Raw genomic sequence first — 12,921 nt, forward strand, 5'->3', positions numbered from 1 at the left:
ATGGGGCAGCCTCACCCACCCTCACAGCCAGCTCTCACCCACGTACCTGCCTGCCCTGTCACCCTCGCAACAGCAATGTCAGCACGAAGAGAGAAGAGGGACCTGCTGGGACATTAGGGGTTGAACATGTCAGAAATTTGGGTCTGTTCCCCCAGCACCTAACTTTCAGACACAGCACAACAAACAGAGTTTCCTTCCTCACAGTTCCTACCAGTGCTTTGCCCAAAATACACTTGCTTGCTTTCTTGGTGGTTTTATCTCATGACAGTACCGCAGTACTTTTCTTCTGCTCATGTCTGGAATCAAATACACACATTTTGCTGTGCAAACTGCTAGCCAGCCTCTCAGTCTTCAGTAAATTTCCAAGGCAGAGGTACCCAACTTAGTGGCGGTGCTCGTGTTTCGCTCAGTCACCGCTTCCCATGCTGATGCTGCCTCTGAGGAGTCAGGTAGAGAGAAAAGAGTCCGCTCCCACCATCTCCATCCCCACCTCCACCTCCATCCCCTCACCGAGCTGCTGAGATGTTGGAGCACTGCTTGCTCTCTGCTGGAGAGGCTGCCGGAGCCCCAGCAGCCGCCACTGCCAGCTGGATACTCTATCCTCATTCGTGCACAGCCCATAAAAAAAAAAGGCAGTTAATATTAGGTGGTATCTCAGGACAGGAGGGAAGCTTATAAAATTATTATTTTTACAGTCCAATCTGTTTAATATTATAGTCCAGCAGCTGAAGCCTAAGGCTACAGCTTTCTTAGTGAATTAAGGAGTGGCAGGAACTGTACCTGAGCAGAGACTACCACTGTCATTGCGCTGGGGAGTCCGGGCAGTGCCCTCCTGGCACCCCTGGGAACAGGATGGGCCTTCGATCTACAACCAACCCCAACAGCTGCCTTGAGTGCGGCCACCCTGTGTCAAACGCTGGAATTCTAACCCGATGGGACGGCCGCTCCACACCAGCCGGTGGGGACGTGTGGGGTGCTGGTTCTGCCGGAGCTGGAGCACACGTGGCTTAGAGCCAGCTCCAGCCCCGGAGCCAAGCACACATGGCCCAAAAACCTCTCGCAGTGAACGCGTTATCTTAAAAATGGCATTTCGTTCGAAGCACTGTTACGAGAAGAAAAGCTTGCTTGTTCTTCAGCTGCGTAAGCTGTTTGCCACAAACTCCACCACAAGTGAAGAGAGAAGCCGCACACAAGTTCTGTAAAGAAAATGTTTTATTTAAAGTGTTAAATACCATCACCAGAATGAGTTTGATTTACATTAGTTGGTGTTCATTACAGGCCTAATCTGCCTTTCCCCCCCCCCAACTGTAATTCCTTTTAACTTTTTAAAACGTACTATGTACAAGACAGCAGTGATCACTGGAATAGTGCTATTTACATGACTAAACCATAAGTAGAGTTGCAGACGTGTGAAAATTAAAAAAAATACATTAATATTTTTAAAATAAATACTGCATAATGACAACTATGTACAAACCTTCCATGCGTCATGTCCTTGATTTTAAAATTTGAAATAATTTATATAGGACTATGCATACAAGAATGTGTGAGCACATCTCACAGTATCAGGAAAATGGTTATGTATTTTTGTTTAATATCATAGGGGATATCGTAGACTGCATGTTATTAGTATTTATTTGCTGCTGGTAGACAGGTGTCTAAATTATTTCAATAAATATAATTTTACCAGTCTGTCCATTAACTTAACAATAATCCTTTATATAAACTCTGAAGACAAGACACAATCTTGATTTATATGATATTGCACAAAGTAAAAGGCATTTTAAGTGATAGTTATTACTTTTGCCCTCTTATGAGGCATGTACAATTTCTTAATGGGAAACTTCAACAGATTTTCAAATAAAATCATAATAATTCTGTGTGGCCTTAAAGGTAAATGTAACGCGTATTTCAAAAATTATTGCAAGGTTTCAATATTAAACTTTAAATAGTTATTAAAGGCATACAAAGACCCAGAAAAAAAAAGGATATTTTGTTATTAAATGTCAACCAGTTACATTTCCTTTAAATAATGTAATTTAGTGAGAAGCTTGAACTTGCAGCACCACCCAACGGTAGTTACTGTCTGCTACAAATAACAGGTGTTTGAAGATCCCTTGACTGGAGTGAGGGTCCTGGTAATGGTGTCAAATAGCTGTCAGAGTGGTACTGATAAGCTTTCTTTAAGGCTATTTTGCAAACCAAAGACTGGTATTTTCCAGACTGATATTACCTAATTATGTCTTTTGCAACACAAATGTAGTTTATGAAAATTGAACTTTACAGCAGAGGAACTGTAAGAATTAGTAACCTTTGTTGCTTTTGTAATCTCAAAACTGTAGCAATTAATTTGGTTTAGTGCAAATAAATGTGTTTAAATTTATTTCCTAAAAATCAACCAGGTACTTAATTTTTCCTCTTTCCAAAAACCTTCAAGAAATGATAGTTCAATCTTTGAATGAAAGATGCTGGTGCTGAAAACAAATTTATTGAAAGACATCTTACAATGGCCACATGATTCCAGTATTTTGCTGTAGAATTCAATTTGAATGTGAGAAAAAATGAAAATAAGTTACCATGCACTGTACAATAAATTGCAAAAAATTCAAATATCTTCTTTATCAAATACATGCTGAATTACATTGATGTACTCCCAAGCCATGTTGCAAAATCCTTTTCAACATGCTTGAAAAAAAGTAAGTTCTTAAACAATATTTTTCTCAAATAATTCAGAAATGCAGAACAATCTGCAACCCTGAACCAAATATGGGGCATAAGAGAGTAATAAGTCAAAAGGTAGCCATTTTAGAATATGATGATCATCCTGGGAGGTGGAGGGGAAAAAGAGCAAAAGGAAGAAGGGAGATTGGGAGGAGAGATAGAGAAAGGAGGTGGTAAAACACGTGTACAATTTGCACATTATGTTGAACTTTACAAGGCTCGTACCTTTTACATTTAAATAAATTTAATATATTACACTTATTTGTTGTCACATAAACAGAATTTTAGATATTTGCTAGAAATTATTTTTAATTTTTAATATACGTCTGCAAAAATACAGACCATGACTGGTTTAAAGAATGATAAACGTGGTGTGTCTTTGTATCACCCTGTTGCATTCTCGTCCCTTTAAAACCATGCACTAGTGAAATTTATTTTTAAAAATAATATAAATTGTTGAAAATGGCTGATTTATTCTTTTTTTTTTTTTTTTTGCAAGTTGCAGCCCCAAGAAAATAATTTAAGTGTTCAGCTAAATCTGTGTCCATGCAAAAAAGTTTCTTTAATTTCATACAGTACAGTATATCCACAGAATTTTGTTTTTCAGAGAGTCCATCACATCTGGGGTTTCACTGTATCTATAGCTGGAGGTATGAAGCCTGCCACTTTAAGTCTTGAACTTTTTCAGTATGAAGAGTTTTTGGATGTCAAGCAACTGTTTCAAACAACAGTTGACTTTTCTAGCATCCTTATATTCTTCTTTTCTTCCAATGTCTGCTAATCCACTGACTTGTAACATGGCTTCATGGGAAGGTAATTCCATTTCTGTGGCATAATGAAGCTTAAGGAGGGGAGGGCAGATAAATAAAGAAACGGGAGCAACGAAACAGATATGCCATTGAAAAGGACTTTTGTTGCATGAAACAGATTGATTCTTTAAGTTTAGTCCATGGCTTTGGATTGGACCAAAACTGAGTGTCCCTGAACTCCAAACCTATCAGTTCTTCATGACTTCAGTCCTTCACCTGAGGGCCTTCCGTAGGGCACAATGTGTGCAACTTCCTTGAGAACACAGGATCGCGTTGCAGCCCTAGAAACAGGCTCAGAAGACACAACATTAAGCATGCAGTGTTACCAGGGTTTGCGACCTGTAATTTTATTTTTTTGTAACGCTGGTTGCTATGACAACAGTTTCACAGCTGCTATGAGCGAGCATACGAAGGTCCTGTTGAACTTTCAAGAGATGATTGGGAAGCTCTTCTAGTGAGAGGAGCTAAAGTTGGGTCTACTAGGGAAGAAGGAGGGAAGAGTTTGAACCACCCAATCACCATGTTGGACAGGTCCAGTTCATCTAAAAGTATCTGTGCCACTCCCATAAAGGATTTATGATCCATACGTCCATAGTCTCCCCAAACAATTATCTGTTAGCAAAGGAAACACAAGAAAATAGAAAAATTTCAGCAAAAATGATGAGAGCTTCAATCTGACTCATCAAATCTCTCTGCAAATTTAATTATAGTAAGGAATGAAATATTTGACTGCTGACATAGTGTCTTAGTTTGGGCTGAAATAGAGTTAATATTCCTTTTCAGGGACTAGATGAGTGCTGTGTTTTGGATTTAGCTTTGGGTTTGGTATGGGAAAAATCCTGATAGCACACTGATGTTTTCAGCTGCTACCGAGACTTCAAGGACTCTCCGACTCCCCATGTCCTGCCCGTGCGCGAGGGCACAGGGAGGGAGCACGGCCAGAGCACCAGACCCAAACTGGCCAATGAAATATTCCATATCATGGAACGTCATGCTCACTATATAAAGAAGGGGTGGTTGGGAAGGAGGGCTCTTCTCTGGGATTGCGATTGTGGGATCTTGGTATCTCGGGGTCACTGGCCGGGAACGGGCTGGATATTGGTTGGCGGGTGGTGAGCAATTACGCTGTACATTGCCTGCTTATATATTTCTTTTTGTTTTCCCCCTATCATCATTATTGTTCTCGTTTTATTGCCATTATTAAACTGTTCTTATCTCAGCCTGCGAGTCTCCCTTCACCCCTCTAATCCCCTCCCCCATTCCCAGGTGGGGAGGGGGAAGGGAGGGTGACCAGCTGCGGTGGTTGGTTGCCGATCAGGCCCAAACCACAACACATAGTTCTGTGTATACTAATCATGACGCAGTGAGACAAATGACCTGGGCAATAACAGGGCAGTTTAGTATCCATGATAGTAAAGAAAGCCCAGGGAGAGAAGGAGCTCATACATATAGCAGAAGGAAAATAATGTACAACTAATTTTTGCTCAGCGCGTTCTACTTGTATCAACAGTTATTACCGTAGTATTTATTTGCTCAACAAGTATTTGAAATAGCATAATTTGCCAAATGAATCATGAAAGGAAGTTTGAAACTCATTCAGTGAAAACTGTACAGGTGACATTTTCAGATTCAGAAGAATATTGCTGCCAGTTACCTGTAAAACTTTTCCTTGGGGGCTTTCTTCAAATGATAGAAGTTGCTGATAAAGTGGTTCCAGCGTTTTTCTTGCTACCTTTGTTTTCTTTTTGGCTATGCAGACTCCATTTTCTAATAGATACACCTTTACATATGGTGCTTAGAATAAAGAAAATAAAGAACAATAAGTAAAGAGGTTGTCCAGATTTTTTTGCATAACAGATGCACTGTTCTATCACCTTATGAGAAAATCTGCTTTTTACTGGATATATAAGTTATATAAACAAATCTCCGCAAGCACTTTTAACATTTATTCACATGCAAAGCTTCTATGCATTTTCTTTACTTTTCTCCCTGGTATATTTTTTTCTTTTTATGTGTCTCTTTTGTCATGAAACAATTCAGATTTTGACCTGGAAAAAAAACAGATATTCCTGTATATAGTATCTCTATATTGTACAGTATACAAAATAGGCCTGTTAAGTAAATTAATGACTTGCATTGACTTTGGTGAGATCTGGATCAATGCTCCAAATTGTTAATAATTTAAAATTATCTACAAGGTGAAAATCAGTGAAGAAAAGACTTTGACACAATTTCTATTTTGGCAGAAGAGCTTGCTAAAAATATCATTATATTGTCCTTTTCACATAGTGTTATAGGACATCAAATTATAAAATAAGGAATAAGTATCAAATACTGGTCTACTTTTCAGCAGGTACCTATTCCACACCTCTTGAGTCCTTCTTCATCCCTAAGATTCCTATTTTCAATCTTCAGTATATACCTTCCTTTCTACTGTATAACCAAGGATGCGTTTACTATTTCTAAAATACATTTGTGTTTCCTGGTAGCCCAGCTACAAGTCTGATTTCTTGTTTTCCCTCCTGAAGTAGGGTTGACTTTTTGTACACCATTTCAATACATTATGCATTTCAGTGTACAATCCTATTATCTACTGATATGTGAATTTGCTAAGAGTTTGCCTAAGTTGAACAGTAAAGACTCAGAAGTTGGAGGTTTGTTGGGATTTTTTTGGATAAAGCTCTATTCTTGTTGCTAATATTTTTCTTCCTTACCTGGCAGTGTCTTTGAACCTGGTTTTACAACAAGGCCACGGGCTCGGATTATTTCTACTTCCAGTTGTCCTTTCTTGTCCATCATTCCCACCTGGATATCTCCTACACAGCAAAAAGAAATCCTGGCATTGTAATTCAGAAATACCTAAATATATGAAAAGCTATGGGAATTTCTAGGACGAATACCTGATGACTTGTATCATCTGCATTCCACCAATAAGCATGATCTGAATTTTAACACTACTAGGTAATTTAATACTTATTCTCTTTACTGATATTTATGCTAGTAAACAATTTTAAAACCCTGCAATAATATCTTGTCTCTCATTTTCCATGCCCCTATCACTTCAAACTTTTCTTTTTGTCTTAAGAATTTCAGATTAAAAAAAAAAAGAAGCAAGGGAAATAGTACAAAGCATCTCTGTAAAACTGATTGCAATCACTTCACCATGGCTCTAGTTTAAGACAAGGTATGAAAAGATAACTTGTAAATATAAAAAAGTCTGTAAGCACAATAATAGCAAATACTTTGTACCTAAATTCCCAGTTTTATTCAATACTATCCAAGAGATTTAGAGAAATGATTGGTCTCATTAGCCACATTTTAAAGATAGAAGAATGAAGAAGAGATAAAAGACTGAATTTTTCAAAGGAGTTTTCTACTTTTGAGTGTCCTATTGAGCATCCACAATTATGTTCAACTTTAGGCAAGGTTATAGTTTTGGTCTTAAGTGAGTTGCTCAAAACCACATGGGAAACCTGTATTTAAAGACTCAGAATCTAGATAATTTCTATGTTCTAATTACCAGACCCAGCAGATTATATCATATCTATAGGACATAAATACTTGCCCATTGATGGTGTTGCCAAAGTCTGTCGTCCTACAAGCTGGGCAGGACCAAGTCCATCCAGAAAATCACTGAACTGGCTGTCTGCAGCCAACCTCACACCAGGGAAAATCAAACTAAAAAATTATATTTAAAAAAAAAAAAAAAAAACAAACACAAAAAACAAAATAAATACACGTGAATTTGCCCTTTTCTGTTTTCTAGATGTTTTGCATTTAGCATTTATGGTTTTGGTACTACTGCTCACAGGGAATTTATTTACAATGACAAGATTACAAAACAATAACTGTAATTTTCAAAACTTCACTGTGTTCAACAATCAGCACTTTGGCTTCCAGCATATAAACAGGGGAAGGAAGCACTAAACCTCACTAAGTCTAATTTCCACAGTAATATTATTCCATCATGCTCTCTCTTCCCAATATATTAATGACCACTGTTAATTATTTTAGTATTCATATGAAAACAGTTTAATAAGATACCAACACATGCCCTTACCAGTGATTTAGTTACATGAAGGTAAAATTGTTCGCGTTTCTCAGTCAACGTGAACTCAATGGCTGAATGTCAAATGTATCTAACAAAATTATTACATTAGACTGAATACTGGTCATTATGTTTAACATCACCTTTTAAAATCAGCATTCATTATAAACATTTTGTTAAGAATGTCTTTGATAATGACACCTATTCAATAGTGAAACAGAAATTCATTGTGGAAAATGACCAAAGTAAGTTAAAATTCAACGAGAACTAACAAAATTTGTAATGACCAACCATAAATAAATGTCCATCTCAAGTGCATACAGTACATCAACTTGGACATGTAAGATATATTGTTCAGTATAGGTGTATCATCCAGTGCTGTGAACAACCTTAATAAATCTATCCACACTAAGATTTTTCTGGGCAATGTCTTGGACACACCACTCAGAAGTCTTTAAGTTGGGCTTTTATGGAAAGCATGATATACAAGAGTCTCATACTTCTGTCCCAATCATTTCTTCAGGATTAATTAGTAAAACTCTTGAGCCCAGTGAATGACACCTGGAAATGCTCTGAAAATGCTTTGTTCTGAAAAGCACAGACGTATGCGAGGAGTTTCGTAAGAGAACCTGTCCTTTTCTGTGTTTTACCCAGTGCACTGCACCTGCTTGCCCTCCTGCCACACCGCACACTGGTGCTCTGACCACCAGGCACCTTCCTCACGCACGGCACAAATTATCCTCATCCTTCCTGCACCAGCAATGAGACACTCTTTTGGTCACACGGGAACACTCGGGCTTGGTCCATCAATGACACTAGCTTGCAAAGGGAGTTCTGATTGAACAGGACCTACAGTGCCCACCGCACTTTTGTCTAACCACCAGTTTCATGGAGAAACGTCAGGTAACCACAGTTGTCACTGCTGCTTACTTTCCCTCAGAGCTGTAGCTGTTCATGCTCCCATCCGTCGACTCCCGGCTGGCCTGACGGGTCATCCAGTTCCTCATCTCCACGGCCAGCCCTGTCTCAGTGCTCCTCTGGACGGTGCTCCGCAGCTTCTTGCCCCCTGCTTCTGCAGAGACAAAAGAGGAGCCCCCATCGCACCGCGCCGTCGCAGCTGGGCAGCCCTGCGGGGCACCGCTGCCAGCAGCACACCACCACTCCACGTGGCAGAAAACACAGAAACCTGGATCAAAACCTCCATTTAAAAATAACCTTTTTTTTTAATAATAGGCAAGAAGCATTGTAAATCTGTCTTACAGGACTTTAGTTCTGTCACCACCAGCTTTCCAGGGGCAGACAGCATAACCTCAACACAAGTCTGCCCATGGAGGTAACCAGATTTACACTGTCCATAGTCTAGTGTGTTTAAAATATGTTTTCGCTAGATGAATACTTCCCTCTTAGGAATTAAATTAAAATGGTACCATTATGTCAAAACCTCTGTCTGAGGAATGTTCTAATTCAGATGAATTATTTGATGTAAAAATATTTGGTCATTGTCTGCCAAATCAAGTTACAGATATCCATTAGTGAAGATAGTAAACAATAAATCAAGAACCCTTCTCATTCTTCCCTCTCTACTCAATGCTCTTCTTGTTTCACCAGCTGCTTTAACTTTATATCTAAAAAATACAGTATTGACTTTTATGCACAATACAAAACTTTATTAATGACTCCAAGAGTAATTTTAGTTGTAAAAACAGTGAAGTGACAGAGAGCTGAGTATCAGACAAAGGAAAAAATACTCAAAACTTAATACAGCAGCATTCTAGTGTATGAATTTTGAACATGACCTCAACTGAAAGATATACTGAAAGCACCACCAAAAAAAAGGAAAAGAAATGAGTAGGAATGAAGCTTCAATATTTCTTTCATGAATAAGACAGTCACTCCATGTAATTTCTGACTTTAAGTGCTGTTCCCTGCAAGGGGACAGGGAATTTTGTATTAAAATTTCTTTTATCTGTTCAATACCCCCCTGACTTCAGCACAGTGTTGTGTGATATTCTGATAATATTATAAAAGAGCAATAGTTCTAAATGTACATGACACAAAATAACATCAGAATTCTTAAATGTTGACACAATGAGGGCAGAATAATATCCAATGCCCTAGGGTATCTAGGGACTCGCCTTTTTCTGCAGTTGTTTGTGGCCTATGCCATCCTCTACACCTTCTTTGGCTCATCATGTACCAGAGGTCAGAAGAACTGCTGGACCTGGGGGGTCAGTGAAGCTCTAGGGATTTGAGAGAGAGAGGAGAGATTGTCCTGGGAGAAGGACTCTCAAAGCCCAAGAAGAACATGGGAGCACGGAGGCTGGCTTAGAGTAAGAGGACCTGCACCCTCAGGCAGGGAAGAGGAGAGGGACATTGATTTCAGTGTCCACACCCAGTGTCACTCTCTCCTACAGGCTGCAGGGTGGGTTGGTCTCCCAGGCCCTCCAGTCTGCAGGGATATTAAGTCAGATAAAGAACATGGGAATTTTGGCATAGTGGAAAATAGGCACCTAAACACCCGGAAACCCACTGGCCCCTTGTCAAGAAAAATGAGTAACTTCGCAATATTTAGCAGTAGTGAGACATTTCTATACCAATATCATGAGTGGTTCAAATTATATTGCTTATTACAAGCTGTCTATGCATTCCTTAAGACCATAACTTTTAATCAGTATATAAAAATAACAGAAGTAATAATTTTCCTCTAGAACTTCAGCTACCCATATGAATTTAGTACCCAACAGAGTGAAATAATTTTTTTACTATGTCAAAACTACTTCTGAATATGCCCATCAATATCTGGTGCAATAAATACAAATAAAAAAGATACAAGACTAACATGACATACGAAAAATGAAGGGCAGAAGTCAACAATTTCATTTCTATTGGGTTGTATTGTTCCAAGTGTCTGCTGACTTTATTATTTATATTAAACTAATGAAAGCTGGCAGATGACTTCCAACACTGGTCCAGAGTTGTTCTAAAATCCAATCACTCATATCAAAGAAATATTCCCACAAAACTGCCAGGAAAAATTCATGCTATAGTTTTGTAGAAAAGGTACTTTGCATTATAGTTATATGTGAAAGGCACACAACTCCTGCAGCCCCATGCTCTTTTTATTCAAGTATTGTTACAGGATATTATTATTCTGTTGTAAGAGGTCTTTGGTTAGTAAGCATTCATTTTCGTTCAGCCTTGCTGAATGGCAGTCATTCTCGGTTCATTGTTGAAAACATGAATTCTCTCATGTAAATTTAACAGAACATCTCCATCTTGCATGATTATTCAATCTCTTTGTATTATCTTTCAAAGATTTTCGGGTTTGGAATAAATATGTGTTTGAATATGTGATATGTGAAGGAGTATATAATAATTTTTATTAGTTAGCAAGGCATATTTTTTTCTGAATTAGTATTACAAACCTCTCTGACTTCACTCTAGCAGAACACTTACAGAAAAAAATAAACACATCTATTGCACATCAATTTACTAAGAAATCAGGACAGAACTGGTGCAATTGCCTTCAAGTTTTCTGAGGCACATATGTAGCCGTTCTTAGTATCTCTCCGAATCTTATTTTTAAGCAGTTTTATTTTCCCGCATTAGTTTTAACTGAAATAAGCACTCTGGTTCACATGATGACAGGCCAACAGCTGAGAAGATACAACTCTGATACAACATGAGAATTAGGCATGAATAGCATATCTAGCTTTTGTGTAAGTACAGGTGCTAAACAGTAACTATTTGACCATAACACTGAATTAAAGGAGGGTTGAAAGGAGGCTATGTGAGTAACTATTTTTCAGTTTTCAACAGAAACAGGCAGAGCTCTCTGATGGTGTCAAAGAGAAAGATCTGACCTTTCAGCAAAAAGGGTCCTAATCATGATGTTGATGCTCCTTAAAATAAGAATTGAAGATTTTAACAGCAAAATGGCAATTTGGGCCAGAAGTACAGAAGAAGACCCAAATCACAGGCATGACTTCTGAGCCACTGCTTTAGAGATGAATACTCTTTCAGATTAAGTTTAGCTAAACTAATACATAATAATACACGAGAAATACCTACACTTAATTGCCCACAATACTAGCAATACATTGGTCCCTGCAAAAATGTAGTAAATCATAAATAATCCCACAATTCCTCAAACAATTGAAAAGAAAAACCAGTATTTACATAATCTATAAATTGTGTTTTATAAATTAATCATTAAAACACTGAAAAGTTTGCAAGTAGCAATGAAAATGCAAAGTAATTACTCGACTCAGAGAAATACCCTTTGGTGCCATACTTCCAAGCTGCAGTTGGTACAAGATCTGGCTGAAGGTCTTACCACTCTAGTAAATCCAAACCATTTTCCCTCATTCCTTCCTGGAAATGAAAACCTCCTCTGTTGTGCTAATTTGACTACTTGTGTGGCTGCATTTTGTACTGGACCCAACCCAAAAGGAACAAACCGACAATATGTTTTAAAGTTGTTCTTTTTCTTTTAAGATGGATCATTTCCCAAAAAATCTACGAAAACAGACAAACAGTTGAACAAACCAAATAGAGGTGATGCTAATCTCTAGCTAGATTAATAATTTGGGAATGCATCTGACACTAACACAGAAGTGAATATGTAACTGGTGTCACTGTAAAAGCGGGGGTTGGTTTTACAAAGTATATATACATACACACTCACCTCATGCACGCTGTTTTTAATCCTACCAAATTAAAGGATCCAAAACAAGAGAGTTTAGTAGCGTGCTTTGTTGCTAAGTATGTTATTGACCACCTACACTGAAAATCATTTTACTCACAATTCACCAAACTCTAATAAAGAACACAGAGAATGTTCTCCAAAGTAGTGTAATCCAATTGCCCTAGAAATAAGAAATTTCTCTCAAGTCCCCATCATAAAATATGGAATATATTATCTGAAAAACACTAGTTCAGATTCTTGCAGCCATATTGTAAGGAGTGGAATAATTTACCAGAAATAATTGCTTTGGCATTTATGAAAGCACATTCATTCGTACAGTTAATCACACTGGTAATTTAACTAATATGGTTACTGCAAATAGACTCCACAGGCCACATTTTCTAAATTACACATGGAAATATTTGTTCCCACAACTTGGAGTGCAAATCACTTGCAAATTAGGGGTGCAAAACTACTGATACGATCTTCAATATCAGATGAGGACAAGTCAAAAACTGCAGTGAATGCATCAGATAACCTTCCGTGACCTGGGATCTAGCCAGATGAAATCTGCCTCCGGTGGGAAGAGCGAGAGCTCTCTGCTCGCTCTCGGGAAGCGCCTCCAACAACTGCTCAGCACCAGCACAGAGCCCCGC

The 12,921-nt window shown here is 38.3% G+C and overlaps 1 protein-coding gene across 50 annotated transcripts in view; it reads right to left on the reverse strand.

Moving 5' to 3' along the window:
- Positions 1-1,194: 1,194 nt before the first annotated feature.
- The window catches only part of RIMS2 (regulating synaptic membrane exocytosis 2), a 483,921-nt gene continuing 472,194 nt past the window's right edge, over positions 1,195-12,921 (reverse strand). For all 50 annotated transcript variants that reach the window (XM_042785735.1, XM_042785734.1, XM_042785736.1 and 47 more), the window contains 5 exons: positions 8,509-8,650; positions 7,096-7,208; positions 6,245-6,346; positions 5,185-5,324; positions 1,195-4,142 (listed from right to left, as the gene is read on the reverse strand). In XM_042785735.1, coding sequence (XP_042641669.1) covers positions 3,924-4,142; positions 5,185-5,324; positions 6,245-6,346; positions 7,096-7,208; positions 8,509-8,650 — 716 coding nt within the window. In that variant the 3' untranslated portion in view covers positions 1,195-3,923. The remainder of the gene's footprint in view (positions 4,143-5,184; positions 5,325-6,244; positions 6,347-7,095; positions 7,209-8,508; positions 8,651-12,921) is intronic.

The sequence above is a fragment of the Tyto alba genome, unplaced genomic scaffold (assembly GCF_018691265.1).
Source record: "Tyto alba isolate M040663 unplaced genomic scaffold, T.alba_DEE_v4.0 Super-Scaffold_9, whole genome shotgun sequence".
Classification (NCBI taxonomy): Eukaryota; Metazoa; Chordata; class Aves; order Strigiformes; family Tytonidae; genus Tyto; species Tyto alba.